The 26,781-nt window shown below is 40.6% G+C and overlaps 1 protein-coding gene and 1 long non-coding RNA gene across 2 annotated transcripts; both read left to right on the forward strand.

Annotated features, from left to right (window-relative positions):
• Positions 1-472: 472 nt before the first annotated feature.
• Positions 473-21,056, forward strand: LOC121951275. The gene is made up of 27 exons (XM_042497543.1): positions 473-569; positions 673-828; positions 2,005-2,138; positions 2,249-2,407; positions 3,408-3,591; positions 3,693-3,904; positions 4,061-4,249; positions 5,745-5,887; positions 6,019-6,178; positions 6,292-6,375; positions 7,487-7,624; positions 7,902-8,018; positions 8,366-8,586; positions 8,717-8,910; positions 9,406-9,660; positions 9,742-9,971; positions 10,111-10,275; positions 11,702-11,779; positions 13,908-14,279; positions 14,661-15,014; positions 16,489-16,824; positions 16,904-17,035; positions 18,102-18,254; positions 18,426-18,542; positions 18,910-19,083; positions 19,189-19,393; positions 20,839-21,056. Exons 1-27 carry the CDS (start codon positions 473-475, stop codon positions 21,054-21,056), a joined length of 4,977 nt encoding a protein of 1,658 aa, XP_042353477.1.
• A 56-nt stretch (positions 21,057-21,112) lies between these two features.
• Positions 21,113-21,716, forward strand: LOC121951224. Its single transcript, XR_006106386.1, has 3 exons — positions 21,113-21,181; positions 21,326-21,407; positions 21,585-21,716. It is a non-coding gene; the product is annotated as an uncharacterized LOC121951224 (long non-coding RNA).
• The last annotated feature ends 5,065 nt before the right edge of the window (positions 21,717-26,781 follow it).

The raw sequence follows: 26,781 nt of genomic DNA on the forward strand, positions 1-26,781 counted from the left end.
GAGGCCTCCATCCACCTCCTCCTGGCCACACCTCAGTCGTCCATCCCCAGGGACATGTCTCTGGACCTGACCTTCAACCCTCGCAGGCTGCTGCTGAGGATTACCCATCCTCTGAAAACCATCCACATACAAGGTTGGTCACAGAGGAGCACCACAACAAACCCTCCACCTCCTGTTGAGGTTTAAGCTGATAGTGTGTTGTTTTTTCTCAGGGCAACTTGAACAAGAGAAAAACATGAAGTCAGGAAAGCTGGAGCTGTTGATTGACGGAGTTCATTATTACATCTTGGTAAGAAGGAACATTTTCCTTATTTTTTTCTGTAGGATGGATTTATCCTTAAAATGATTTTCCAGTCATTAAAGATGTTATATATTGTGTCATCATTAGGGTGTGGTCGACACTCAGACCTTCCTTTCAGAGCAGAGAACGAGCTATCACCTTGAAGCAAAAATGGCCGCTGATGGACATCCCATGATCCTCTTTGCTAATGTCACTCGTGGACTGGGCAGGAAGACCAGCTTCTCTGCCACTGTAAAGAATGTGTTCAGAGAAACTGCATCACTCTCAGGTACCGACACAACCAAACTACATGCATGCATTATCTCTAAAAGAACTAGTTTTATATTCAACATATACATTAATTTATCAGTATTCATCATTACTCACATCAGTGGCCCTGGAGCGCAGGCGGGATGGCAGCAACAGGCAGTACTCTGTGGAGGCGGAGCTCCTGTTACCCGGTGTGGTTGGTACCAGGATGCTGGGACTGATGGAGCAGAAGGGCTCACTGTGGAGCTCCGCACTTAGGCTCAGATATGGTCTGGGAGGTGAGTGACTTAAAATTGTATATTGTAAAGTTTTTATGCCACAAGGCGGTTAACGCTGCTGCTCATACAAGTAAATGCTAAAAAGTAAAGAAACAAAACCACATAGAAGCTTACTGATAGCGCTGCTCTATCCCGCAGGTTGATTTAGTGTCATTTGCAGAGGTTAGGAAGTATTTTCTGTGATACAGTGATACATTTGGGAAAAACAACTGACTATCACACGTCCAGTTTATAACATGGACTCTCACAATCAAGGATGCTAGGATCCTAGGCTGAATCCAAATGTTCACCCTCCAAATGTCCACTTGCGGACTTGAGCCCTCACGGACTTCAGTCATACGCTCTGTGACGTGTTCTCTGTCATCACGTAAAGTCTGTTAGGGCAGGGACTGCAAGCTGCTGATAGATAAGCCTCAAGTCTGATTTACTCGTTGCCGTGGAAATGTAAAAATGACAACGACATTCATTTCCATGGTGATCACTTCTGTCATATTCTGTCTGCTCATTAGTCCCTGCAGATAACAAGATGTAAATCCCATGTATAGGCTTTTTTGTGACTGAACAAAATATTATTCACACTTTCCTATACAACATATAGGCTACACGTATTTGTCGTGATGTGGTTGAATATTATTTCTGGCCTAAATTATTCACGGAACATTTTAAGATAGTCATTTCTCGTAAATTTGTTTTGTTTTTTGGTAGACCTTTGGAAAAAATTAGAGTGTCATGTGCATATTGCTTTGAACTGTGGGTTAATAACTTGAGAAGTCCAGTGAAGTCTGCACCCCAAGCAAAGTCTGCAGAAAGTCTGCTTGAGGCCGCTTGTAGATCAGATGAATTGTGTCTTTGAACAGCTCTCAGCACTTGTGAATCTTGTGAGTGCGCCCGCAAAGTCCAGAGATTTGGATTCAGCTCTACTTCTTTGAGAAGCACCGAGTGTCACAGTATAACAAACATTTTCTTATTTAGAAAGAAATATTGCTGTTGTGTTGTTAAAATGGCATTTGTACATAATCACCATAAAGGAAATGCATTTGAGCCTTATTGACTTCCCATCAGTCTACAAAAAATGAACCTGTTTACATTTGGAGAAATTGCTCAGTTTTCCAGTAAATTTCTCACTTTCAGGGAGAATATGTGGACCACAAATATTGACCCTTGACCCCTATACAGGTGATGCCCGGCACCTGCGTCAGGAGTGCTACATGTCTCAGAGACTCCGGAGTGAGAGGGACTCTAACCTCACATACATCATGAGAGCGGATCATGAATTCTACTGCTCCAACACGGCTCCTATAAACCACAAGGTATCATCCACGCTTATGCTGCTGATTTCCAGCTTCTGAGATGGATTCATTTCTAGCTGGAAGAAACAGGTAACTGAGCTCTGCGGTTTCTCATTTCTGTGTGTCTGCAGATCCACCTCAGGCACGAGGAAAGCCCCATCCACATTAAATCATCCCTGGACATGAGCTATGGCAAACACTGGGATGAGATTAACAACAAACGCACACTTCTGCTGAGCCAGTCCTTCAAAAACCAATCCACACAAAATCATACCAGCTACATACTGGAGGTAAACAGAGCTACATCTGTGATGGCTCAAAAGAGTTTGTGTTCCTACACATAAATATATTTCTAAATGCATTGGTTACTGTGCGATAATCCCTGTATTTACATTATTAAAGGGAAATTTACTGATTTTCAACAAGCTTTGTATCAAAACAATGTGGGTAGTATGTGTTGAAAAAGTGTGGTAAACTTCCCTCCATCTAACCAGTTTCGTAGATATTCCTCCTTTCTCACCTTTCAATTATGTTATTTATGTAATTTGTAGGAGTTTCACCGGTGCTTGGGCTGTTGCTGGAATTACAGGCTGTACTTTGACATTTCCCACCACCCATGCCACAAACGTTACGGACAAAGAGTATACAGCTGATTAGGAGTTTCCTGCCCCTCTCTCTCTTTCTCTCAAACTTGGACTGAAATCTGATCAAACGGCAAAACTAGGTAGTGCTGATCGAATATAAATCAAGACTGTGTTACTGCACTGCCTATTTCTGTCCTAAAATGTTTCCAGAAACATATTTTAACGCTCGTTTTAGCTGTAATATCAAGAGTTTGTGTACAGGAAGTGGGCATCATACTTCTTCCTGCAAAGTAAAAATGGAGGCCAAATAAACAGTGATCAAACATTGAAACTAAGCAGCGCTGATCAAATATAACCATGCATATTTCTCGCCTCAAATGTTTTTAGAAACATGTTTTAGCTTACAGTTTAACTGTAATAAGAGATTGCCGGCCGCCATTATTTCACTTGGACCAGTACATATTTCATCATCCACGAGCAGGAGTGTCTGGTCTGGTGCGATGCATTCTCGTAGTTGTAGGTTTTCTACCTCTTGAGTCAAAGCGTCCTTTTTTTCTGTCTCGTCTCTGGTCATGTAGCGCCAATTTCAATAGTATTTGCATCTTTCTACTGTAATGACGGCCACGTTTTATGAGATGACTCTCTTGATGTTGTTGATGAAGTGCATTTTTTTCTTTATCCACTATTCACTCTTGTGTTATTCCAGTTCAATCTCCAGGTGCCAGAGAAGAATTTAAACTACAGGACTCAGCTGCTGCACTCTCACTTGAGACAGCCTGGATCTGAGAGCAGCACTCACCTTAAAGTCAACTACAACAACCTGATGCCGCTGGTGGCTGGATTACACTGGAAAAGCCCCCCAAGGGACACCCAACAAAAAAAATGGGAAGGTAAAATGGATATATTTAATGATATAAAGTTGTTATTGTTGGAGTCTAACCGGACAGTGAGACAGTGGTCAGCAGCATGTCTCTTTCATTGTCACTATCAGGCACATTTAACATGGACACGCCGTGGCTGTACATCTATTCTGCCCACAAACTGAGCCAGCACCAACGCCACACGTTCCAGCTCACCTCAGAGCTGACAGCCAGCAAGTGGCTGACCATCCGTAACCTCATGCTAGAAGGTTTCTACAAGGACAGGGGCAGAGAGAGGGAGGCCCGTCTGGAGCTCTACACACCAGCTACCACCTACATCCAAGTAAGGAGAGGAGCGAGAGGCTATTAGTATTTTATCATTTAACTCAGGGAAAATTGTTTTCATGATGGGGATTTTATTTGTTTGCACCAATTAGGGAAATCGTGCTGAAAAATGTATACATTTGCATACCTTTTGCAACGTCTCTGTCTATCCCAGGCTGGTGGGTGGGGCGTGGTGGGGAAGCGCAGTGTTAAGGCCTCCGGCTCACTGAGCTCCTTGTGGACTCCTCCTTTGAGAGGAGACGTATCTCTGGAGACCTCTAAATTCAGCCACACCCTGCAGATGGCCTCCACCTACGGCAAGCACAACGTCAGCATGGCTGCTGCCCTGAACACCGTGGATAAGGTTGGTGGCGACATTGTGCCGTGTCTGCGGATTTGGTGTTAAAGGGTGGACCCTAGTTTCTTGTTTGTGTTGAAAAAAACGAATGGCAACAACAATTTTTACAAATTGGTCCAGTATTGTGTGAGGTCACTACAGCCGGCAGCTGCACAACAGGCTGCAATGTAACCACTCAGGCCATTTGTGCTGTCAATGTGCGTCCACTAAAAGTTTTTGTTTTTACCACTGACAGGCTCAGATTGTTATTATAACTGTCTGACTTGATACCAAGGATCCCTACAGAGATAGACCCTGTTGTTAAAAGAGTAACATCTTTTTTGTCTAACCAGAAACAACCCCAGAATCACATCGCCAAACCAACCACACTCTATGTAAATACACTGTCATTTTAAAGTGTATAGAGCCGGAATATTTTCACATCTAACTGGTTGAATTAAGGATTTATTTAAACCAACCAGAGTAGGCGAATGCTGGACCAGTGGAAAGACAAACCTGGCTTTTGTGAATTTTATTTTTTTTCTGTCGACTTTAATTGAAGTGTTTTACAGTGATAAAATTGATAAATTGCTGTCAAACAATTAATTTATTTAAACAGCAATTAATCGCAGAATTTCAATAGTTAATTGCAATTAATAGCATTTTTAATAGCATGTTTTCAATTCCATTGTTTTGCGTTACAAAACAGTATTAAGGCATACTGACTGAGTGAAGCAATTCTTACCAGACTGTCTTGATTAGGAATCAGATGACAGCAAAAAACTGCATGGAACAAGCAAAAAAAGGGCATTTCTATAAAGGGAAGAGGTATGGCCTAATACCTATTGAACCAATTTTCATTCAGATATCCTGAGGTCAGAGGTCAACAGATCCCTTTGAAATGGCCATGCCATTCTTCCATTGCCAAATATTAATTTAACTTTGAAGTATTATTCTGCTCCTAACATGACAGTGTTCTAGTTTCTGATGATACTAGAATCATCCCTGTAGCTTTAAAACTCAGCCCGATACAGCCTCTTATAGACAGAAATGTTGGCCAGTGATTAAAAATAATTAAATATTTTAAATACAGACCTTAATCGCATCACGATTAATGCGTTAACGCTGACAGCCGACGGCTTATTTAAATGGAGTCTGGTGGGGCTGTGTCTGGTTACAGAAAAGGGATCTTACTCTTTAATATAAAGGTCTATCTCTCTGTCATCCTTTTTATAATGTTATCAGACACTTCAAATTACGACCTGAGCCTGTCAGTCGTAAAATAAGTACTTTTTGTAGGCACACATTGGCAGTGCACAAATGTCGTAAATCGTTGCATTGCAGCCTGTTTGGCGTCTGTCAACTATCCCTTAATACTGGACCAATTTAAAAAATCTCCATGACTCGCTTAGAAAAAAAAAGAGAGAAAACATGGTCAAGGTTGAAAAATACCGAAATTACCCTTGAACCCTTTTACCCTGTATACACACATTACAGAATGTCTGTCTACTTACTTTTTAAGAATTTAAAAAAGAGGCAAGCGATAGTGAAGATGACCTTCTCAAAGCCGAAGAGTGAGTCCACAGAACTGGAGTTTGAGGGAGTGGTAGAGGAGCTGAAGAAGGACAAGAAGATGTATCAGAAGACGGCGATGCTCCAGCTCAGGTCTGTGCCTCATTCTGATTGCGTTGTTATGAATCTGTTAAAGTATTTTAAAATGTTTGTGATTTTAATGCAGTAAAAAACAATGATAGTGAGAGCACTGCTGACTTTAATAGAGACACCATATCGCACAGACAGCCCTTTCAGACCTTCCCCCAGACTCTCGTTCTGCGGGAGACTTTCACTGTCGACCTTCTCAAAGGCCTCTACATCCTGCAGTCGAAAGCTAGTTTCCATGTCAACAAAGAGGTCATTCACACCCTCACCCTTGGCTACCAGCCACCGAGCCCGTTTGTAAGTTTAGTTGATTTATTAACTTAACATATGGTACTTAAACATAAACTGAGGGAGTATTCAATCACTGTATTCTGAGATTTTTATTTTTTGTGGCACTTGTTCATATTTAGGTTTGTTCTGCACTCATCCATCCTTTCAGCTCTGACATTATTCCATCAGACTCAGAAATCTGTGTGACCGTAACCAGCAACAAGGTGAGCTGCCAGTTTTTAGTATTTAAAACACTGATTTAAAAGACACTAATATTAATTGCAAATCCATTTCAACATCATTTTAGCTCCACAGACAAACATTTTTTAAACTTATTATTTTTTTAAACTTCAATTCTGGCCCTTGTCTCAGTACCTCAAATCATCCAAAATGGCACTAACTGATAATGAAACTACGAGTCCCATCTCCTTTGTACTAGTTTTAAAGATTACTAAACAGTAAGCACTTTAAATCACTCACAAAAGATGCACAACAGGCACTTTTGAATGTTCTACGATTTCTTAATATTGTTGTCTTTTATTTATTCTAACTTGTATGTATAGTTTTGAGGACTGAGGGAGCCAGAGAAGACATTTTATTGAATTTGAATGCAAAATTTTACTTTTTAGTGTATATGACAATAAACAAGCTTTTTTATACTTTGTATTAACAAACATTTTGGTGATCCGAACACAAGTGGACAGCAGAGACACATCACACTTCGCACCTGTGTCTATCGTGCATCTCAAGCTGACCACTTGTGATTAGATTTGGTTACTGTCTGGGCCGCTTCCACCACATGCATAGTAATTACGTCCACACTCTCACAATTGTTGTAACACAGGCAAGTTATAGAGCGTAAGCAGGCTGTCACCTAAACAACCACCAAGTCCTGCATTGATGACGTAGTCCTCGTAGTCTGAACCTTGACAAGTGGTTGAGAGATTGGATCACAGTGTGCCTCGGTGGTCATGTTCGTTTGTAATCGGATAACCCAAAACGCATTAATACCATGTTTAAACAGGCTTAAACTAAAACAATGTTTTGACATATATGACACACGTAAATTACAAATTGAATTGCTGGGAAATTTGTATAAAATCATACACATAACGTGCAGAACTTCGTGAGAATTTAATTAAGCAATTAATTAAAATAATTAATTGCAATGGTGTGTGGGATTTGAATATTCTATTCAGTTTGTTTGTGAAATACTTGATTTGATGTCAAAACCTGGAAAATGTGTAACCTAAGTTATATTGTGTTGATGGAGGATCTGGGGAGATATTGGGAATATTGGTGAATCTAATGTTTGATTTATATGCTCCCTTTCAGACCCAGAAAGGTGTGCAAGGGAGGTTACGTGTCGGTAGCAAAGAGAGAATGACTTTTTTCGGACAAGTTCAGTTAAACCCTTTGAACTCAAGTCGCCAAGCGATAAACATCAGAGCCAACTTCACTCATCAGCTGCAGGTAATCTGGCCTCTCTACTCAGAAAACATTTTATTAATACATTTTATTCATGGGCGCCTTTCAGGACACTCAGAAACAACAATAACAAAAAGTTAAACAATATATAAATATATCATATATAATAATATGTGTTTTACTGATAAAACAGTTGATTTGATTGATGTACAGTATGATTGCAGTCAGCAGTGTAACAAGTAATGTAAACCCACTTCCAACAGCGTACCGTGTAGTTTACAGTAGAAAAGGCCAAACTTGTGACCTGTTATTACTGTTACAGCTGCAGCTCCCCTCCTCCGCTATAGTGGAAGGAAATGTATGTTGGTCCCCCAAAAACAACAGTGACTTTGATTATCAGGCCACAGGGAAACTGAGAGTAGAGCGACAGGAGTGTCAAGTGAGTGAAAACCAACTCAACATTTAATTATTGCATGTTTAATCATCAGCATTCCTGATGAATTTATAGTGTGATTTTTTTTTTTATTTTAGCTTTCTATGCAGCTCAATGGAACGTCAGGAAGAGTCGGTCTTTACTCCTCTCTGAGCCATCCTTTCAAATCAAAGATTCCAAAAACATTAGAGGTGGGTAGGCTTTGTTATCTATCAAATTACATCATTTAGTGGTCCCAAAAGAGTCAAAAAGTCTTACAACAAATTCAGCTTCTGGAAAAACAAATAATAATGAAGCTGGCTCACTTTTAGCATCTGAGATATCTTCTCATTTCGCTTTTTTTTCATGTTAAGGTAAAGGCCACTGCAGACATTTTTGCAGTGGCTGGTACAGGAAGTAGCTCAGTGCATGTTCGGGCTGATGGCAAGGACAGGGTGAAGCTGGACACCCAGATGTCCCACTCCTTCCATAGGGGACACAGAGCTGTGGGACTGAGGATGAATGTATCGCAGAGCCTTCTGCCTTCTGCCACTGATCTGCATGTAAACATGGTTGCCAACATGTCCTCAGACAGGTATGTGCATCCACCTGTATTTTATATAAATTTATAATTTGAATTTGCCAGACTATAACAATCATATATGTGATAAATAATGTAAATTGTCTCTTTATGGACTTTTGAACGCATGCCCTGTCATCTCCAGCGTGTCTCTACATGGCGCCTACACACAGGGGCATGAGGCTCTGCTGGCTAAGGTCAAAGGCTCTCTACAAGACACACGGGGTCTCCAGCTGGCTGTGTCTGGGGATCTGAGGCACTCCATGGCCAACCTCGCTATTTTGCCTCCAGTCCTGGGGTTGGATGGGGTGCTTGGACAGTCTGACACCCTCATTGAAGGTAGAGGTTCATCTGATGGTACTAAACCTAGTAACCTAGTATTACATGATGACATTGATTTGGAAAAACCTTTACCTGAAAAAAAATCCTGGGTACTGGGAATCATTTTTAATGAAAGGGATCATTCAGAATTTTTCCTGTAGGTATGTGTGAGGTACTCATCCATATACAGTGTTTCACCTACAGTAGGTGTCTATGACACACCCCCAGTTTTGGGAAGCACACAGGAGTGCCAACACAGAAGCTAAGCAATGTACTGTTGTGGATGAGGGTAGAAACAAAACTATTTAATCACTGTTTTGTTCAATGCAGTCTTGCTTTGAAGAGAGTGATGGCTTAAATATGTTTTGTTACTGACCACATCCACAGCAGTACATTGCTTAGCTTCCATGTTGAACTCCAGCTGTCTACTGTAGGTAATATATTGACTATGGATTAGTGCCCCATAAAACCCTACTTAAAAAAATCGAAACTATCCCGTTAACTTAAATTTAGGACAGCTGAGAGTTAGAGTGATGGAGACCCTGTACAGCGTGGAGCTGAGACATCAGGAGGATCCTGGAGATTCTTCGGACAGAGAAGATGAAGAAGGCATGATGGGAAAGAAATTCCCCGTGGCCCGCGATTGGCTGTGTGTTTGGTTAGGGAAGGAGCATTTGTGTGTGAATGCGAGCCGCCGACTGGGGGATCAAGGTACGGGTGAGGTCACCACCAGACTGTCTCACTCCTTCCACTTGCTCAATGCCACAGGTAAATTTTAGTTTATACACGTTATATTTCAAGCATTATTATCTCTCCTGTTGTCTCAGTGTCTTTGTCCTCTGGATGCAGGTGTGCCTACCAGCAGTAATGCCCGGTTAACGTGGGCACAAGATGGCAGCCAACTGTCTGTCCTTGCAGAGCTGCAGGCTGGACCAGAACATCTAAAAGCTGAGTTTAATGGGGGCAAGACAGACCAGGTGTCCCCACGATGGGAGAACTTCTGCAGGTTACAGCATCAAGTCAAAGCCCTTATGAAAATAGGTGTTTCAAGCTCCATGCAAGCCAAAGCACATTACCAGGTGCAGGAATATCTTATATTTTTCTGTTCCTTACGATACCATATTTCATCAACAACCGTAGAAGCATCAATGTGTTATCTTTCTTAGAATATGTGCACATGCATATTTGTATTTCATGTATTTTTCTTTCCATTGCTAGTTAGAAACAGAAGGTCTGGACACAGGCTTTGTTCTTCACGTGGATGACGACAGAATGGTTGACATTCTTCTTAATGTTGGATCAAAAAACAGCGCAGCCATATTGGTACTGTCTCTATGGCAACAGATAAAGATGCTTCAGGGGGTTATGCCCACCTCTTTACAGGTAAACTTGACATATTTTACACACATTCATTTGCAGATATTAACCTGCAACTGAAATGAAGAACTTTGACTGTCTTTAATTGATCTTTATCCATGATCTTTATGTAGTTGATAAGTATTGTGTCTAATTCTTAAGAACAATGAGTCATTACTTATCCATAGACTCTGGATCACTGGTCAGAGGATCTGTAAATCTGTGTATCACCAGGTATGATAAAAACATATATTTTTATGTTTTTAAAAGAAAGTCTAAGTGGAAGAATGTGCAGTGTGAATAAAGAGGTCCCAAAGATTGATCCCTGATGGACACCACACTTAACCTTTCGATTTTCCCACATTAGGAAAACAGTATTTGTGTCTTGCATGTAGGACCTAAACCAGTTCAACGTATACTATACAGGATACTTCTAAATAACAATGATTAGGCTCATATGGAAGTAATCTCTCTTAATCATCACATACAACACACTACAAGTTTGTGGTGGTCTGCCTGTATTTCAGTTTTATTTTATGTGTTCAGGACATTTGTAGGTGTGCACCCTCACAGCACTCAGGTGAGGTAGGGGCTTTATAAAAAGGCAGGGACCAGGCGCTAGACTGTAAGCAGCAAGCATTCAAGAGACTGCAGAAAAAGCACAAATACAGCAAGCAAGTAAAACTATATTTATATAGAACATTTCATTCCAGTTGGAAGCACAATGCGCTGCACAATGGGCAAGGTACCTGTTGCAGGCTTACAACAAAGCTGTAAACTGACCATAAAAATTAATTAAATCTGTAAAACTATTGTTACTGTTAAAATTAAAAGAAATGATAATAAAATTAGACCATTAGCAGAGGATCATGCATATTAATTAAAATGAATAAAATAACTAAAAATAGAATAAAACCAGTAAACAAGTAAAAGTAAAAACACACCTAAGTTAAAACCAATAAAAGAAGAATAATAGCAAAATGAAAGAAAATGTGGGGTTGGCCCAGGTTGGGGTTAATTTTTTCTGGCAAGCTTGTTTACACACAGTATACTTTGAAGGGAATAGTGAAACATATTGAGATAAGAGATAATAGGAGGTGCTGGTATTTTGCTACCTTATGACAGAGCGTATTTTATTCCCCTTTTTCCAGTCTTTAAACTAAGCTAAGCTAACAGGCTGCTGGATGTAGCTTTATTTTTACTGTACGGAGTTATCAATCTTCTCATCTAACTTACAGCTAGAAAGAAAATGAGCAGAAGGAGAAGAACAGACATACTGTTTCAACATTAATCATGTGTTGTTTCATGATAAAGACTCAGATTAGCATGTTGATGTGATACAAAATTATATGTGGATTGTCTAAAGTTCAGTAATTCCTCAGAAATTCTTCTGTCTCCTTCAGTTTCTTCTTTGAAAAACAAACTTTGCCAACAGGGGGTTTTGTTTTCACAGATGAGCTGCACGGGGGACGCCACCGCAGACCGACTCTCAGCCCAGTGCTATGGAAATGTGGCGGGTCGCCCTGCGGAGGTACGACTCTTTCGCTCCTATAGACCACACAACAGGCTCTGCTATGGCTTTTTGCTTGCTCACTTTAGCCTCAATGCTCAAGCTAAAGGTTGTTACAGTTCCAGTGGACAGACGGAGCTCAGAGCTAACCTCACTCATTCTTTTCCACTACTGCTGACGTATCTGGGTGTGCCCAATGAATCTAGTCTCAGGCTTCTGCTCCGGCCTGGGCCTCAGAGGTGGGCCCTTGGGGTCGGGTTGGCTGTTGGCCCTTGGAGAATGGACTTGAATGTAGGACTGAGGTTGGAGATGCCTTGGCTGTATGGCTGGCACGGGCTGCTTGAGTTTGGGACCCACAGTGCTACACACAAGGTGGAGGTGACAGGTCGGATGAGGCTGGAAAGCTGGTGTCACATCTGGGCAGATGTCAGTGTAACATGGGACTCTGTTACCTCAAGTCTGTTGCTGTCTGTCCGGTGTAAAGGGGTGTGGAGGCTGGCATGGGTGCAGGTTAGGAGAGTTGAGGGCGGTGTACCACATAAATCCTCTTTAACTTTACATGGACAAGCAGGGAATGACGGACTGAAATGTTCTTTGGGTTTAGAAAATGAGAAGGACTCCTGTCAGTGCCTCTTGTCTGTACTGCTGAAGGACCACAAGGCTGAAGTTGGCTGGACGCTCCAGCATCACTGGGCTTCTCTTGCCTCCCTCATCCCAAACAGAGTGGACCTCCGGGGGTTGGGTCAGCTCAGTGACAACTTCCTGTCTGGAAATGCTCGACTTTTTCTCAACACCCGCTCTGCTGTGATCAACCTGACTGCTGCCTGGGAACCCTCCACATCCTTAAGGGTAGTGCTTCAGCAAAACCTGACCACCACTATTGTACCAGGGGAGCTCGCTGTTAGCGTGTCGACCATGGCTAGCCAGGCTGAATTTAAGGTGGAAAGTGATGTGTGCTCCTTACTTCTCCTGGCGAATCAACACAGCAGAGGAGAGGACAGAAGGACCCACTGGAATTTTTTTGTCCATCAGCGATGCGTCTTACTGAAGGTTAGAGAGGAAACAAGAAAAAGAGGAAACTTGTTTCCCAGCAGAAGGAAAGCCAAAGAAACATCTTCACCTTGGAGATGACTCTTGTCTTTCCATTGTAGTACAAGTTGCATCAATAACAACAGTACTGTACTAAAGAAGTATTAACAAGACCATGGTTGAAATACATGTTAACTATGAGCAGGAATCTGCGTCACTTAAGAATGAATTTTAACCGTTCAATTTGAATCTGAATATATTTGTTCAGAACTGAACTCCAGCTTAAAACTGAATGTAATGTTATGAAATTGAATTTAGGTGCTCTGAAACTGTATTTGATCCTCAGTAAAAAAAAATCAACTCCTTGTATTTTGCTTTGACAATGTAAATTCAGTTCTTGCAATTCAATTTCAATTTACCGAGACACATATTTGGTAGCTAAGATTGAGCAATCTTGTTTTTAGGTACAAAGCACTTAGTCTTACCTGTGTAAGTGCAGCAACAGAAAGTTTTCTCCGACTTATTGCCGGATCAGCTGATCCACTCCACTGTCCACTATTGGGGAGTCAAGGCCAAACTCTCTGTTGTTGCTGTTACACGTGTCTTGTGGATTGGTCCAGCAGTCCAGACACCGATTTTTTTTCCTGCCTCTGATTGACTTACCCTTGATATTCCTTCTCTAACCTATCCATGCCTTTACCATTCTGGGGATAAAACATGTGTCTGAGCATCTGGGTCCAGGATCAGCAAACTTTTTGTTGCTGCTGTTACATTTGAGCTTCCGGATCAGCTGATCTGGGGCATCTGCTGAGGTTCGCCTGGCTTAATTTGAGTTGAAAAACAAATTCGTTTTCTCATTTCTGCCACTGTCTAAATTACATTTAGCTTCAAGTGTACGGGTAAACTAATAAATTTGACAATTTCAGCAGTGGTCTTGTTGGTGTGTTTAAGTATATTTTTGTTAAATAGATTTAATGGTTATTTATTAATGTTTATCTGTAGCACTGTACATGTGTCCATATTTACAACAGTTAATACTTGCACGGTTGCACCTAATTGATTGGAAGATGTGAAGAATAGTCCCGCTTCTAATTTTTGCTTTTTGCTTTTTCCTCTGTAGGCTCTCTTGCCATCGCAGACATCAGCCAACATCTCCATCACCCGTTCTGGCTGCTCCACAAATCTCAGTACCGTCCTCCATGCTGAGGGGAAACAGAAAGGCAGCCTCAGTCTGCATTTCACTTGTCACCCCTACCTTAGCCTGAAAGCATCTGCACAGCACTCTATAGAGGCAATACAGATGCTGGGATTTCCTGCCCATGGAGCGTTCATCTTGAAGGTTTTAACTGCACATCTGCCTGGTGTTGAGGTCGGCCTGGAGTTGGGACGTTGTTATTTCAGGGGTAGTTTGGGAAAAACAGAGGCCTCACAGACAAAGGAGGAGCCGTCCTCATACGTTGTGAATGTGACCAACTACTGTCCTGCACTACAGGTCAGACAATCAATCAGTTCTGCTTGTAGAAACCTGAATAAACCTCACATGTTAAAGTTACAAATATTAATGTTACCTCTAACTGTGGCAATACATTTTCATTTCTTTCATCACAGTTTGAACATTTGTGATTTCCTACATGATTCATGCCTTGCCATGTTAACACAAAAATACAGTTTCCAGCTCGTTAGACAGCTGTAGGTCAAGCTCATTGATAATAATAGCAGAGCAGAATAACACGATAGATGATACAGCTGCTAGGTTAGATTACTATCATCACTGTTTGACTTGCTGCCGCTGTGGAGAGTCAACTCCTCTGCCAGTAAGTAATCTCAGTCTCTCAACACCCATTAACATCTTCCACGTATGTTTGTGTCACAGGGAACGATCCTCCCAGTGTCCCTGGCTCTCCAGGGTCTCCTTTCAACGGTCCCCTGCCAGTTAACCTTGACCTCATCTCTGAGGGCAAACCACCAGGACCTCTCCCTTGAGCTAAGACAATCCTGCAGACCACCGAATCTCTCTGGGACCCTCAGACACTCCTTCCCTGGCCTTAGGAGTCATGGTGTGCCCCAGGTGATCACCATAGAGACCACTGCTCCCGGAGGCCCTCAGCAGGCTGCAGCCCTGTTCATTAAAGCTGGGACATGTCACATTAGAGCCAATAGAGTCAAAGAGGTCAAAGGAAGGACACAGTGGCTCTGGGCTCTGGAGTCAAAGTGTCCAACGTTACAGGTAACGTAGGTTTTTGTGGCTGGTAACCAGTGGGGGAATGTAACTAAGTACATTTACTCAAGTACTGTAATTTAAGGTTCTTGTATTTTACTTAAGTATTTTCTTTTCATGTCATTTTATACTTTTACTCCACTGCATTTTGGAGGAAAAGATTAAGATTTTTGTATAAAAAAACATAAGAAGAGTTAATAATATATGTTATTCTGTATATTTGATATGTTAAATGTATACTACAGTTTATGCAAGTACAGCTGCAACAATTAGTGAATTAATCAATCAGTCAATTGAGAGCATTAATTTCCAACTGTTTTGAGAAACATTTACATATACATATTTATATTTTTGATTTTTGGGTTTTTTTCTTTTCTTTTCTTTTCTTTTCTTACATTATTTTGATTTATTTTGGGTGTTTTGCTTGTTTGTTTGCTTTTAGATTTTTCTGCCTTTGGTACTTTTTTTCCCTTACTTCCTTATTTGCTTACTTTTACTTAAGTAAAATTTTCAATGCAGGACTTTAACTTCAAGGAAGTATTTTTCAGTGTGGTATTAGTACTCTTACTTAAGTAAAGAATCTGAATACTTCTTTCACGACTGCCAATCACCAAAGATTTGACATGGTTTTCCATCAAATTAATCAGACAGAAGAAAATGTTGGCATTGTACATTTATGCAAACCACAGATACAATATAATTGTATGTTTTTTTAAATGTATCATATCAGCATTTCTAAAGCAATGTAGTTGTGATTATATGTATATGAGTTGAGTTTGGAATTGGGAGGTAGAGAGGATGGATAGTGTGACACCTAGGCGCCAAGCTGCAGACCACTGTTAGAGTCCAATATCAAAACTAATTTTGTACTTTTTACTTTTTTTAATGATATATTGGTTGCATTTCTCACATGACCTTTTTCTAACCATAACCAAGTGTTTTTTGTGCCTGAATATAATCACACATGAACCACAATATTGTTGAAAGCTAAAGAAATGTAAGATTTCAACCTGTCTGCTACATAACAACATAAAATGTTACATATTCATTGTTTGCAGAAATATATATTGGAACTGGGAATGATGCAGTTTTCCTTATACAGTGAATGGTCTGAATCAAAAGATCTCTTACACACGTATAATTGCTAAGAACTCTTACAAACTGCACTACAGTGTGCTTCTTCACACTGAATATTAAGACCTTCCAGAAAAAAAAACGATGTAATTAATACCATATAAATAATGAGACGCCCATTGAATTAAGCAGTCATTAGTCTTAGAAGTTATACCTAAGATTTGCAGCAAAGTCCAATTGAACAGCTCATGTACCGGTAAATGCTGCTCCACTTGGAGAGGACACTGATACAAAGATGAATGAAGATGAAGAAAGGCATTTTTAGTCTGTTTGTGTAAGAGCTTTTCATTTGTTTGATTTGATACCATCACCAGTGGTCAAAGTGACATTGGGTTTCTGTTCATTCTAGGCTCATCTGAATGGCTCAGTATGGCAGGAAACTCAGGGAATCTGGACAGCGACCGTGGACATCAATCTAAAGGGCAAAAGGGGTTTCCTGAGGCTCAATGGACGGGCCTGGCCGCAGCTGAGCGTGGAGGGCGAGCTCAGTCAAAACCTTCCTGCTCTCAAAGACTTACCAGAGCACAGCAGACTGAGAGTCGCTTGCAGGGCAGGTAAACAAAGATATGACACTGAAGCCCTCATTCAGATGGAGGAGTGTGCTGCCGGAGCCAGTGGAGTTGTGATGTCACAGTCAGGCCTGCGAGGGACGCTGGTGTATCACAACAACTGCACAGTGATTCAGGTAAACAACCACATGATTATCTGACTGTTTACTGGGGCTATAATGACTTCACTATATCATTTTGTCATTGTGTTTGTAGGATTGGGGTAGTCCGGACAGGATGCAGTCCTCTGTGTTTTTGGTTGTCTCCCCAGCTCTTGCAGAGTCTCAGGTCTCTATGATGATGGATGATACAGAGTTACAGGCCTCAGTGGCTCTTCAGAAAACTAAGGTGTGGACATGTGTGACAAAAGTGTCAATTATTTCCAGTAAAATTCACATTTCATCAGGGCCCAGCTGATGGATTTTGATTTGATCACATATTGAAAATGGGTCATTCAAAAGAGGGAAAAAAAAGATTCTGAAATCAGATTAGGTCATGTAATCCAGTTTGGTTTTGATCAGGCTCAGAACTTCAGTATGTTTGGGTCAAACATTTTTGATCCATACTTTTGATCCAAGAAATCAGGATTGTGCTGATCCCAACAGAACGCTGGATTCAGGGTGGATGTCAGGAACAAAATGTAATAAAAGTTTTAAATTGGGTCAAATATATACATAAATGTATTTATATTTTGCACCTGATTTGTTAAACTGTCACAGTGATCAACTGGATAAATTAGACATTCGACTACCTATTAGGTCTTTAGGTCAAGTAAAGTAAAATGATGAAGGATTTTGTACCCATAAAATATGATCCCAAATAACTGTCAATATCAAACAAGAAATACTCAATTTTAACTTTCATTTGTCACTTTATATTAAATAAATTGACAAATTCAATATTTGTTTCTCACAACTATACCCCCCACGCTCACAATACTGGAATTTCTTAAATGGAATACCTTGAAAAAAATATTGGATGTTTTTGCAAAATCACAAGGATACACTGACAATGAGGACAAACAATTTCAAATATTTATGTAAAATAAAAGTTAAATAAATAAAAGTTAATGTTAAATAAAAGAGAGTGAGTAAGCACAGTTGGTACCAGTGTATTGACACTGTGGATAATAAGTATTGAAACAGTTTCTAACATTCAGAATCAGTACGTCTTAATAAATTGATATTTTTAACAATACTACTAAAAAAAACAGTACAAGAGTACAATGGATTAGCTGATCCTGGACGTTAAAACATAGTATTTCCAAATCTGAAACATTCTGATCCTGATTAAAGTTTTGAACAGCTGGGCTCTTTAATACATCAAACAAAAATGAAGGGTAAAATGATTGTTTTCAGAGACAAAGGACATGATGCCTGGTATTATACATAATTCAGTGCTGTTGCTTTTTCAGGATAAAAATGAAGCATTGCTCGGTCTAAACCACTCTGTACCCCTGTTGAAGAAGCTGGGTCTCCCTGTTAATGCTGCGGTGACGATGAATTATGGGAGTCATGGAAATGGCTCATACTTTTACCTGTTTCAAAGCAGTACAGGAAGCCAAAAGGTAGGAGGCAGCGTTAACGCTCTGTGAAACAGTTTTTTGAGATGTTGGAATGAAATGCTCTTTCAAATCACACAAGCCTGAAGTCTAGGACCATAATGCTGTGCTGTATGTGCATTTATAACTGCACAAACCCTCTATGCTGCTGCATTTGATATCCTGAATGTTTTACAGCTAACTCAGGAGGTGACAGTTTCAAAGATGTCTGAAACAGTCAGACTGAAGAGCCATTTTAGACACACAGTGATCTATCTGAAGAAATTGCGAGTCCCTGCAAACAACAGCATCCAGGTTAGAAACTCAGCCATCAAGAACTATAGTTGATTGTTTTAAAGGGACAGTTCACTGCAAAATAAAAAAAATACAGTGGTGATAGCTTTGGCAGGTGTGGTTTGGTAGAAAGAAAATGGTTAAGACATGAGAAAAGTGTTAATACTAGTTCCATTACATTATAGAAAAGGCAGAAATATCTACTGCCAATATCGCCAACACTTGGCAACACTAAAACAATGTGGACTGATAAACAGCACCACAGGTAAGAGGAAAAATATGTATTTTTTAATTTTTTGGGTGGACTGTCACTTTAAAAAAAAGAAACTCACTGCATGAAGGTGCACAATCTCTAAGGTGGCTGATGAGGCAGTGACTGTGTGTGCAGGTAGAGCTCGGCTCTGCTGAGGGGAAGGCCTTGAACTTGCAGTCCCAGTTTGGAGGTCAGCAGGCAGGAGTGAGGCTTCAGATAAAATCTCTCCCAGTGACCAAAGAAATAAGAGGAACCGTATGGCACAGCTGGTCTTGGCTACAGGATAGAGGACTGCCACTTAACATAGAGGTAACATAATACACAGGTGGTTTTTGGTTCTTTACATTATATTGGTTTATTGAACTGGTATTTATAAGAGTGGATTAAAAACTCCTTGTGATTTTCTTCTCTAAGGGCCTGTGTTCCATCCAGGGAGTCTTTCCTCAGCTTCAGTCCAGAGCCCGGCTCACTGTGGATGGACACAAGCTGCTCGCCTCCGGTTTTAACGTCAGTATGGCCGATGGACGCCTGGCCCTGCTGCTCTCTTACTCTCCACCTGCTTCTTATCAAACAGGGACACAGCACAGTCTGAACGCTACCCTGACTGCTCAGTTCAAAGGTCAGATTGTATTGACAGATAGATTTCATTTTTGTGTTTAAAGGAATGCTTCACCCTCCAAATGATCATTTGTAGATCAATTACTCAGCCCATGTTATGTTGAATTCGTGAAGAAAATGTCACTTTTCTCCCGCACCTGAAGTGAGCAAGAATCCAAAAATGGAGACATTTTTTGAATGAATTGAAGTCATAGGGGCTCGTCTTAAACAACAGTGAAACTATATCAAATACAACCCATGTCTCATTTATGGGATATAATGGGAAACTGAATGGAAATTGAAACTTTGCTCTCTTCAAAGCCAGACTTCATGGACCAAAAACTGTAATTTCACATTGCTGAACACAAGAGCTGCTGATCTATCGTTGCCTGAATCAGTCAGTTTGTTTGTCTCATTGTGTGATTAGTGTTTTAAAGTGTTTGTTCAGATTTATCAAAGTCATACTATACCACGAGCAAACTAACCGATCAAGGCAGTGGTAAACCAGCAGATTTGTGTTCAGTAAGGTAAAATGAACTTCTAATTTAATTTCTTGTCAAAAAGAGCTGTCTGTTTGAGGAGTACTGAGCATACAACTGGATAAATGAGACTTGGATTATACTGCATGAGTTGTTCGAATTTGTAAACAGGTGTTTTGTTTATTTGCTGCACATAATAAAGAGCAACAATGAGGATAAAACATAGTAATGATACATGTGAGGGTGTGGTAGAAACCTATACTGGCTTATTTAAAAACCACACGCAAAAAACATATGTATAATAAAATATAAACAATACATCAATACATTTAGTTGCTAAAAATACAAAGTGTCATAGTATCAGTATAGGGTTAACAAATAAAATACGCATAATCATTGTGAACATGTGAACATCAGTCAAAGATCATTCTTGAATCAAGCAAGATATTGATAGAGTATTGCCCCTTTCACTCCAGTTTTACAAGGATTTTCTCTGTTTTTGAATTCTTTGTTCACTGTGAAGACAAGCGAGAAAAAAAAGTTCTCCACAAATTCAATGTAACAGAGTGAGTATTAATATACAAATGATCATTTGGGGCATGAAGCATTCTTTTAATATTGTCTCCTCCTTATGATTTATTATTTGCGGATGTTTCTCAGTGCCTTCTGAAGGTAAAGAGGACATGGTGATATTATTGTTTTATATAATATCAGGTTGATATTTTCTCCGTGTGTCAGAATGAGGTTTTATCTTGAATAATAACATTCAGCTGCAGTATCAAAGAGTGACCAGCTGGTGTCACCATTGGACTACATGTGGTTTTTAAAGCTTAATTTCCTTATGAAGTGAAAGTCATGGATATTTCAACTTTGAAAAGTGGACAGCTATTAGGTTTAGTCAATTTGCATTCTTATAATGGACATTAGACAATATTTAAAGTCTTATCATGGCTTTTACCCATAATAACACTGCTGATCCTCTCTGCAGGTCCTCTGCGGAGTGCCTCAGTAGATATTCATTGTCAGGACTGGAGAGTGCGAGGAGTGGGGGATGTAGGGGGCTGGGGAGCACACAGAGGATCCAAGGAGGCCAGAGTCACACTAAAACACACTGTACAGGGACAAACCAGCCCTAACTTACAGGTGAGGACAACATACAGTCAAAATTCCCTCTACTTTGCTTCTTTGTGCTATCCATCACTATGACTGTGGCTGCAGGTGGAGGCCTGGGGAAGACTTACTGAGTCCCAGCTGAGGTGCTCGATGGCTGTGAACCCTGAACTCAGTTCCTCACTGGCACTCATCATCCAGGGACACCATCTGCCTCATAGGTACTATAAAGATAAACCACATCACTCAGGCTGCCTCATCATTTATAATCAAAGCATTCGGCCACACAGATTCAGAACATCTTGTATTGATCAAACACACGCACACAAACACTTACTTTAGGTGACAGCTGTTCTTTTCTCCAGCAAGGACTTGATGGTGAAGACGGTCCACAATATTCCCAGGATGTTGGTTTACCTGCCCTCTCAGCTCAATGTCCGCTCTCAGGTAGGATCTTATTCTGAATCATTTTAAAACCAGAACTTGCTCTGCAAAATGCATACTAGAATTACAACTGTCATGCTGTTATGTTATTAATTTCTATGCATTTGTTCTATTATTTAACTAATATTTTAGGCATGATATGTCACAACATGTGTCGCCATCACTCTTCCCTCTCTCCAGCTGAACCAGTCTCAGTCCAGTGTGGCGGGTTTGGTGGAGGTGATATCAGGCAGGAGAAGGCTGTGGGCTCTGGGGGAGCTGGCAGCTATAGAGAGTGGATACAGACAGGCGGTAGAGCTCAAACATTCATACCCACAGGTATTTCTGAGCTGAAATATCTATTGACTGTGAATACAGTATATATACTATATAGTACATATAAGACTTTATTAAACTCACAGATAGTACACTGTAATTCTGGTATCAAGCATGACCACACATAATGGCCAGATCTAAAGCAGTGCACTTGATCAACCTTTAAAGGTACAGTTCACTCCAAAATCAAAAAAACATATTTTTCCTCTTATCTGTAATGCTATTAATATGCTATCAATCTAGATTGTTTTAGTGTTAGTTGCCGATTGTTGGAGATATCAGCCCTAGAACTTTATTGGGGAGAAGTAAGCCAATATAATATAATATACAAACACTCAGCAGCTCACACCAAAACAATCTAGATTGTTGAATGGCACTACAGGTAAGAGGAAAAATATGTTTTTTATTTAGGATGAACTGTCCCTTTTATTGACATGATGGTCTTTGTTGTGCAGTTGAAGCCGCTGCCCAGGATAGTCGCAGTGAGGACGGTGTATGAGGTCAGGAATTGGAGCTACCAATTTCAACATGGAGCCATTTGGGGCAGTCAGGAGTTCATCCTGTCTGGTCTTTACTCTGCACCTCCAGCACTTGGGATGGGGAACCAGACCCTGAAGAGTAAGCTATTACAGATCCACCCTGCAGAACAATAAAAACCATCACAGAGTCAATGTTTGTCCATTTCGATTCCATCTAACAGTATGTCTACATGAGGGCTAAAATAAATAAAAGACCCAGTTTATAGTTTTGGCTGACTACAAATTGTTAATGTTTTTGTTTTGTTCTTGACTTCAGTTCAGATAAACTGTATTCCCCGTTGGACCAGTTTGGAGATGACTCTTGAGCGTTCCCTCCATGGCAGACTGGACAGTGTTTTACTGGGATGGACGAGGCATGGCCGACTGGAGCAGGTCAGACTGTACAATGTGTTTCTTGATCCTGATAATGTGAAAGGCTTCATTCAAATCAATCTTTACATCTTCATTTGAATCCACTTAAAACTGTCATATTTAATTGCAAAATTTGAGTGAACGTTTTGATAAAAATGTTTAAGAATTACAAATCTGGTGTATGGAGTTTAATAGAGACTCCTGTCTTGCCATTTAACAACAAATTCTCTTTTGCTCTCTGCCGTCACAAACTGTGGTTTGCTCATCTCAAGGTCAGAGCTCTGAGCTTTTGGAGTCGATCGGAGGAGACAAATGAGACCAAATTGGAGCTGAAACAGCCTTTCTTCTCCACACTCAGCCAGATGTTCCTTCACACGGTGTCGCACTGCTCGCAGAGGGAACAACGCAGCAGCCACCAGGTAGGCTGCCACACTTTACTCTGCTTTTTACTGCCAGGGATTGCATTTGCACTTAGAGAATCATCGAAGTTTTGATTATGTGTGAAAATTATCTTGCTGAACAAAATGTATAATTTAAAACAAACAGAGTTTTTTTCTGGCAAAATCCAAAGGAAAAATCCGTTTGGCTTTTTGTAGAGGCTGATGTTAACTTCCACATTGGCCTACAAATAAACATCATCCCTGCTGCACTCAATAGGAGTTTTGTTTTTTAAACATATTTTTATGGGCCAATTCTGATAGTTTTGTATGATGTAATGTGCTGTGTAAGTAAAATAAAAGAAAGAAATATTATGAGTTTAATTGTAAATTTTACTGTATTATTATTATTTTTATTGTGCATGTAGACCCATCTTTCGTGGGACAGTGCAGTCCCTGTCAATATTTCAGTCAGCCTGAACAAACAGTGGCAGCACAACTCCAGCAGGGGGCAGGCATGTGCTCTGTTCTCAACACAACAGGTTGGTGGACCTTCTTTATACTTAAAACTCCTTATGGATGTCATGTATACTTGTGTATTGGTTGGAAGTGAGTACCCAGTTGCTTGACCCATGCGCGTGCGCGTGTGTGTGTAGATGGTAGTGTCTTCTGTGAAAGGCTGTGTGTCAGCAGGTCAAGAGGGAAACTCGTATTTACAGAATGCAGAGCTCAGATGGGACAACAAGAGCATAAAGCAAGACATGAAGTACCAGGTGCCCTGAAATTTCAAACTTTTCCTCTCTCTTCTTTCGTTGTGTGATTGCAGATGGCTGATGTTTGTGTTTCTGCATTTTTTTTCCAAGAGAGGTCCTCGAGGAATGCACAGCCTTCAGGTTAATGTTGGCCTGGAAAAAGTGTCTCCTGCACCGTGTCCATCACACACACTCCAGACTAAGATTCAGACCAACCTGAGAGATCGCTTGGAGCACACAGTGCTGCTGGGCCTCTGCCCTCCACAACCTGTGAGTGCACACTTTTCGCTTTCATTGAGGACAAATTGTGGTTGAAGAGACTGTAGCTGCTGTGTTACTATAACCGAGTAATGGTTTGTCCGTATGGTTTCTGTGATAAATGTACATAGTCTCTTAACATACATCTCTGGGGGAAAAGTATTGTAGACCATATATATATATTGTGTTATGTGTCTTATAAGTGTTTTAGACTTACAGGATTCCCTTTGTTCAGCTGTTGTTTAGTTTCTTTGTGTCTCTCAGACTTTGTCGTGGTCGGGATCCCACAGAGTGAACTCAGGACGGGAGCTGTTTTACACACAGTCTCGTCTGTCAGTGACCGGACGGCCCTACCAGTGCAGCCTCACCTTTGCCTTAACCAACTCCTCTACTGCTCAGGGATCCAACATGTCTCTGTTCTCTGAGGTCAGCACATTAATTAACAGCAATGTGTCTAATTTAAGAACCGCAGTTAAAGCTGGGGTAGAAAGTAATCTGGAAAAGAAAAAAAAAACAACAACAACAACAAAAAACGGTAGAATTTAAAAATAAACCCTCCTCATGCAGCTCCCCTCTCTCTGTCCTAAGCCCCGCCCACCAGTTGACCACAGGCTTATACACACATCTCATATAGTACCCTGGTGTTTCCCAAACTTTGGTTTATTTAATCTTGTTTTATTGTGGAGTTGTAAATCTTGTTTTATTGTAGAGTTGTACACAGGGCATTCTCTGTTTCGACCACAAATGAGGCAATTAGCTGCTAACAACCCCATGGTCTGGACTGGTTCCCTAGGAGAGGAGAGCAGGCAGCCTCTCGGACGACTCAGCTCTCGAATCAGGATTTTGCCGAAAGGTTGTACTCGCTCATCTATATTTATAGAACAGCCAAAAGGAACAACCTCTCTCTGGAATGAGCTGTGATAAGCTTAAATTTTCTATCACAGCCTAGATTTTCTAAAGCCTGAAAACAGAGCCAAGCCGAGATGTGGAAGTCTAATTTTCTGTTAGACCACTTGATTTACAATATGCTCAAAGTTTATGATGGGATTTTTGCCCAGTGACGCCAAAATAAAACTGCCTACCCTGGTTTTAAAGGAAACTTCAACTGCAAAATAGTCAGTTGTATATCTACTACCCAACCTGTGTTAAGTTGAATTTATTAAGACACCTTTGTTTTCTCGCACGTCTCCACATTGAACTAAGAATCCACAAAAGGAGAAAACATGGATTTATACTGCACAAGTTGTGTGAGTTGTAAACAGATGTTTTGGTAATTTTTTTCTGTCGTTAAATGCAGAACCTCTTTTACTTCAATTCATGAAGGATTTTCTTCATTTTGGATACTTTGTTCACTGTGGAGCCATGTGAGAAAAACAAAGTTTTCTTCTCAAATTCAGTGTGACACGGGGCTGAGTAACACTTATAAAAATGATCATTTTGTGACTGAAGTATCCATTTAAAAAGGGCACGCCATGTCACTTTTATTGGGTACGATGGTTTTATTGCTCCCAGGAATTCATTGTGACTTGGCATTAAAAGAATTGGATTAAATAGCACTCTATACACAGTGGCTAACAGCACTGCTGCTCTGTGTGTGTGCTTTTCTATTTCCATCTTTGAGAAGTCAATTTAACTTTGCAGCTTAGAATGTGAGGACATTTGGTGGTAAGTAAAGACTCGATCCTCACCTCTGCAAAGGTAAAATTTGAAAGATGCATGTAATGTGATAGTTTTAAGGAATAGTTTGCTGTTTTGGGAAATCCGCTTTTATTTGCTTTCTCATTGAGAGGGCGCTGAGAATATCACTCTGGTCTTTATCAGCAGATATTAAGCTTCAACTGATTAGCTTATCTTAGCAAATGTAACAGGGCCCCCCTACCAGAACCTTTAAAGCTCATTGATTAGCTCACTTATTATTTATATTAAACATTTGATTAACAGAAATAAGTGTAAAAATGACCAGTTGTGGTTTTATGGGAGTCTACGCTGGTGACGACAAGACAACAAGAAGTTAAGGGTCCCAGCCACATAACCCCTCATAAAACCACAATACTTTTTTTTGAGGATCCGTATGAAAATATAAGTACAAATATATGAGTTAACACTTCACAGTCTAGGATTGGTAACTGGAGTGTGGAGGTGGGGGGCAGTGCCCTGTCTTGGCCCCGGGGTTCGGGTCTCCAGCTGCAGGCCAGACTGGATCGCAGAGAAAAGATCTGGCTAAACGGGACGGCAGACGGACGATGTCTTCGGACCACAGCAGGATATATGAACGGTAAGCACAGAATAATCTCTTCAAAAAACTTTAAAAAAAAAAAAAAAACTACCAAAAATGCTAAAACGAGGACTATGAAGAATTCAATCTCTTCATGTCCAGGTCTGATCGAGGATGTCACTGTGGCGGCGTGTGTGGGAGCGAATCACAGTTTAATGCTGGATGTACAGAAAAGAGATGGCAGCAACGAACCTGAAACTCTGGGCATTGTGTCTGTGGGATCAGCCAATCAGAGGCTGATGCTGCGAGCAAGTGGCTGTTTTGAGAGTCTAACTGCAGTGGAGGTATTGCCAAAATAACGAAAATTGCCACACTTTCACTACAAACCGTATGGGGCTTTGAAATACTGTATGTTGTTTTCACAGGCACGGATTCATTACTTGAGCTCTCAGATACGGAATAAGCTGCTAGAAAGAATCAAGACGTTACAGCATCTCCTTGTTGAATTCAGACAGCAGGTAACTAAACTACTGCAGGATACTTAATATAAACAGATGTCGTGGGTTAGAC

The sequence above is a fragment of the Plectropomus leopardus genome, chromosome 12 (assembly GCF_008729295.1).
Source record: "Plectropomus leopardus isolate mb chromosome 12, YSFRI_Pleo_2.0, whole genome shotgun sequence".
NCBI lineage: Eukaryota > Metazoa > Chordata > Actinopteri > Perciformes > Serranidae > Plectropomus > Plectropomus leopardus.